At 34.1% G+C, this 5,115-nt stretch overlaps 1 protein-coding gene across 1 annotated transcript in view; it reads left to right on the top strand.

The window, feature by feature from the left end:
* Positions 1-5,115, top strand: part of LOC106871942 (rhomboid-related protein 3) — a 297,954-nt gene that overhangs the window by 289,265 nt on the left and 3,574 nt on the right. The window contains exon 7 of the mRNA XM_052975292.1: positions 2,273-2,385. Coding sequence (XP_052831252.1) covers positions 2,273-2,385 — 113 coding nt within the window. The remainder of the gene's footprint in view (positions 1-2,272; positions 2,386-5,115) is intronic.

Genomic DNA, 5,115 nt, shown 5'->3' with positions numbered 1-5,115 from the left:
TATATATATATATATATATATATAAAAACAAATAGTAAATGAGTATATGCATATATACGTACAGGTATGTGCATACCGACATCCACCTGTATGTATAGGTGCATATCTGGGTACAGGACATTGCAAACAAACGTAGACGAGAACACACGAGCCACATATATATATATATATATATATAGATAGATAGATACATAATTGTGTGCTTGTGTTCTTTTTCAGATCATTTTGGTTACCTGCAAAACAGCTTGCAGAGACCATGTCTGCTTTTTATATTCTGCATTATGTATATATATATGTAGATACTGAGATATACACATTCACTAACACAAACACACACACACATGCACAGAAATAGACATATATTTACATCAGTATATATATACATATACATACATACATACATACATGCATACATATATATATATTTCGTTACACCATAAAAACCTGTAAATCTCACAGGTAATGTCAGGCCCATATATAAAACCACACATAGCTTCTAAGAGACAACTGTACTATACATTATATTTTATTTCCATAGCAAATATAAACCGTTGTCTATTTTATAGCTTTCATACTCAATACCATACATATATACATGTGTGTGTGTGTGTGTGTGTATACATAGTCACATGCACCAATACAGACTTCATTTCCATGTCTATGTATATGGAGAATATAGAAACACCTAATATATTCTATTGTGCCATAAATCTTGGAGCCTTACAACTCTATTTCATTATGTATATTTGAATATATTCCTATGAGCATCAGTTTCACAGTGCACATATGCACATCATTTCATATATATATATATATATATATATATATATATATACACACACACACACACACATATATATATGCATGTATGTATGTATGTACGTATGTATATATATATGTATGTATGTATTATGAATGCATATATATATATATATATATATATATATATATATATATATATATATATATATATATGCATATGTATATATTGTATGTATTGTTTTTGCATTTGACTGGCAGCATTGTGTTGTAATAACATTCATAGACATGCATATCTATGGCTCACAAATGAATATGTGTATATATGTATATGTATATATTTATATATATATATGCATCTGTAGGACTTACATCCTAATGGCCAGCAGACTACAGAATACTTCACATGTATGTGTGTGTGTAGATAGATAAATTGATAGATATGTGTGTGTGTGTGTGTGTGTGTAAGAGAAAAAGAGTTGGGAGTAGTCCATTTGTGGCAGTATAATGAAGCTTAAAGGTGGTGAGCTGGCAGAAATGTTAGCATGCTGGGCGAAATGCTTAGCGGTATTTCGTCTGTCTTTATATTCTGAGTTCAAATTCTGTAGAGGTCGACTTTGCTTTCATGCTTTTGGGATCAGTAGAAAAGAATATAATGAAGCTTAGACAAATGGCCGTCAGAGGGACAGTTACTGTGATCAGGGCGTATATGTATCATATACTGCCAGATCATTGAAAAGACCATTCCAATGAAGTCCGCTTCCAGAGTACTTTGATAATAGTTAACAGTGACTCTGTTATCTCCCCTTGAGTTTTCAGTGGACGTGTTGGGTAACACCAGGGTAACTTTGTTAATATATCCATATAGGCACAGATTTGGCTGTGGGTGTGAATTTAGACACATGAGTGGCAAAAGGTTTAGATATGGTTGTACAGTGAGAAGCTTGCTTCTCAATCTTGTGGTTTGAGGTTCAGTCCCACTGCACGACTCCTTGGTTAAGTGTCTTCTATTATTGCTTTGGGCCAACAAAAGCCTTGTGAGTGGATTCGGGAGACAAAAACTGAAAAAAATCTGTTGTTTGTATATGCATGTGTGTGTCCAAGTGTGGCTGTGTGCATGTGTGTGTGTATGTATATGTGTTTGTTTGCTACTGTCTCCTTGTTTTGACTTCACATGTTTGTTGTAAATGTCTATCACCATCATGCATGCAGGGTACTTCATTTCCAATGTTGAATTAAAGTGTCTCTGGTCATGAGGAAATATTACCTTGCTTGGAAACAGGTGAAGGTTGGTATCTGGTAGGATATCCATCTGTAGAAAAAAATCTGCTTCAGCTAATTCCATCGTTTTGCACGTTCCATTTGCTAATCATAGACATTAAAACTATTATGTAATTCTGAGCCTCTAGAAATAGCTGTCGAGTTCAAAAACACACACACACGCTCTCTCTATCTCCTCTCTCTCTCTCATGAAATACATGCTCACTTCAGTTTTTATCACGTCTCATTTCAGATGGGTTCACTTGTTTTTTAATATGTTAGTACAAGTTTTGGTTGGTATACCTCTGGAAATGGTGCATGGATCCTTTCGTATTGGTGCTGTCTACTTAGCAGGAGTTCTAGCAGGTGAGTAATCTAGTTTCAATTCTATCTTCCATACAATGGCAGGTTCCATTACATCTTCTTTCAATACTTCTGGATTCAAGATATTTGATACAATTCTGTTAAGAATAGAATATCTTGAATGACACAAACAATGGACTATAATAACTGTTGTAATTTAATCATCCATCGTCTGATATGATATTTCAGAATAAAATTCCTTCTTCAGATATCCCTAGGAATTGATCAAGTCACTGATATAATTGGTTTTCCAATGGCTTTCCTTTGTTTTTTCGGAAGCGTCTCAGCAGTGGTCTCATGAAGCTCCTTCCAGAATTCCTCATGAGAAATGCATGAGGTCGGCCATGTCTCAATCTTATGTGTGCTGGCACATCCTTAGCACTGCTTCTAAGTTGTGTATTATACATGCAGCTTCCCTTTTTCTTTCCCCCTTCTCTTTTTTTTTTCCTCTTTTATTTTTGGTTGTAAACAATACATGAGCATGTTATCAAAAATGAAACTACACGCATCCAGATGTAGCTAAATAATATATTGACTGCCAACCTCTAGCCTGTTGTTAATTTGGGGCCCTAGTCTGAAATTTGTGGGGAAGTGGTTAGTTGATTACATCAACCCCAGCGTGTAACTGGTATTTATTTCATTGACCCCCCCCCCCAAAGGATGTAAAGCTAAGTCAACCTTGATGGAATTTGAATTCAGATTGTAAAGATGGATAAAAATAATAACAATAATAATAATGCTGCTGATGATGATGGTGATGATAACAATAATAATGATAACGATAACGCTAACTATAATAACGATGTAAACAACAACAACAACAGTAATAATGATAATAATAATAACAACAATAATAATAATGATGATAAAAATAATAATAATAATGTTTAAAGTGGTCCCCACTTAAAAAGACAAAGAGCTGCCATCGAAGTGACATCATGGCAGCAGACAATGCTAATTTTGGTAACAAAAGAATGTGAGAAGACTAGTTAATACCATGACCCGGAGAGATTCTGAGATCAAAAGAATGCGTGGCATTAAAAATTAAATTGGTGCTTGTTGTTACTGGAGGTGTTTGGTAAGCTTTTGGGGGTGAAAAGAATTTCACAATAACAGACACCTTGAGTAGCTCCCAGGTAAAACAATGTATCAAACAATTATAGAATATTAAATTCTTGACAACTGATAACATTAAGAGAGAAAATTGTTTTCTGTGAAGATGTGGAAGTTGGAAAAAAAAAAAAAAAAGCTTAGGTCTGTTGTTGACATCTTGTTTTGAGTTCACAAAAGGCAGGTCTAAATGTCATGAAATGTGAATGAACAGCAAAAGCAACAACAACAATAATAATAATGATGATAATAATAATAATAATAATAATAATAATAATAATAATAATAATAATAATAATAATAATTAATTCGTTTTATTGGCCACAAGGGCTAATATCAATCAAAAACATGTAAGGACAAAGACAGGACGAAGGTTACAAAAGGTTTTGTCCGAATAATAATAATAATAATAATAATCCTTTCTTTTATAGGCACAAGGCCTGAAATTTGGGGGAGGGGGATATTTGATTTCATTGACCCCAGTACTCAACTGGTACTTAATTTATCAGCCCCAAAAGGATGAAAGGTAAAGTTGACTTCAGTAGAATTTGAACTCAGAACATAGTGGCAGATGAAATACCACTAAGTATTTCACCCGGCGAAATTATGTAATGATTTTGCCAATGCACTGCGTTAATAGTAGTAATAATAATAATAATAATCCTTTCTACTAAAGATAGAAGGCCTGAAATTTTGGGGTGCAGGCTAGTCAATTATATATCGACCCCAGTAAGTAACTGGTATTGATTTCGTTGATTCTGACTAATAATAATAATAGCCACCATACTTTCTTCTAAATCTACAAAGCCTGAAATTTGGGTGGAGGTTACTAATTGATTACATCAACCCCAGTGATCAGCTGGTACATTTTTTTTTATTGATCCTCGAAAGGATGAAAGGCAAAGTCGGCCTTGGCGGAATTTGAACTCAGAATGTGATGAACTGGAAGAAATGCTGCAAAGGATTTTGCCTGATTAGCTAATGATTCTATCAACTCACTACCCTTAATATAATAATGATAATAATAATAATAATAATCCTTTCTACTAGAAGCACAAGGCCTCAAATTTGGAGGAAGGGATTAAGTCGATTACAGCAACCCCAGTGTGTAAACTGGTACATAGTTAATCAACCTCAAAAGGATGAAAGGCAAAGTCGACCCCGGTGAAATTTGAACTCAGAACATAGCGACAGACGAAATACCGCTAAGCATTCTTCCCGGCATGTTAACGATTCTGTCAGCTCGCTGCCTTGATAATAATAATAATTATAATAATAATAATAATAAAAAGAATTCTTTCAACTATAGGCACTGGGCCTGAAATTTTTCAGGATGGGACTAATTAATTACATCAACCCCAGTCCTTGACAGGACCATATTTTATAGACCCTGCACAAATGAAAAGCGAAGTCATCTTCAGAAGAATTTGAAATCAGAGTATAGTGTAATGTTTTTTTAAAAGCAGTTTGCCCATTTTTCTACCCACAGCAGTTTATACTATGTTTTCTACAGCTATTTGTGTGATGGTTTCTACCAGCAGTTTGTATCATGTCTTTTTACCGACAGTTTATGTAATATTTTTCTGTCAATAATCTGTGTAACGTTTTCCCACCAACCGTTTG

The sequence above is a fragment of the Octopus bimaculoides genome, chromosome 21 (genome assembly GCF_001194135.2).
Source record: "Octopus bimaculoides isolate UCB-OBI-ISO-001 chromosome 21, ASM119413v2, whole genome shotgun sequence".
Taxonomy (NCBI): Eukaryota; Metazoa; Mollusca; class Cephalopoda; order Octopoda; family Octopodidae; genus Octopus; species Octopus bimaculoides.
This window is presented reverse-complemented; position numbering and strand designations above follow the sequence as displayed.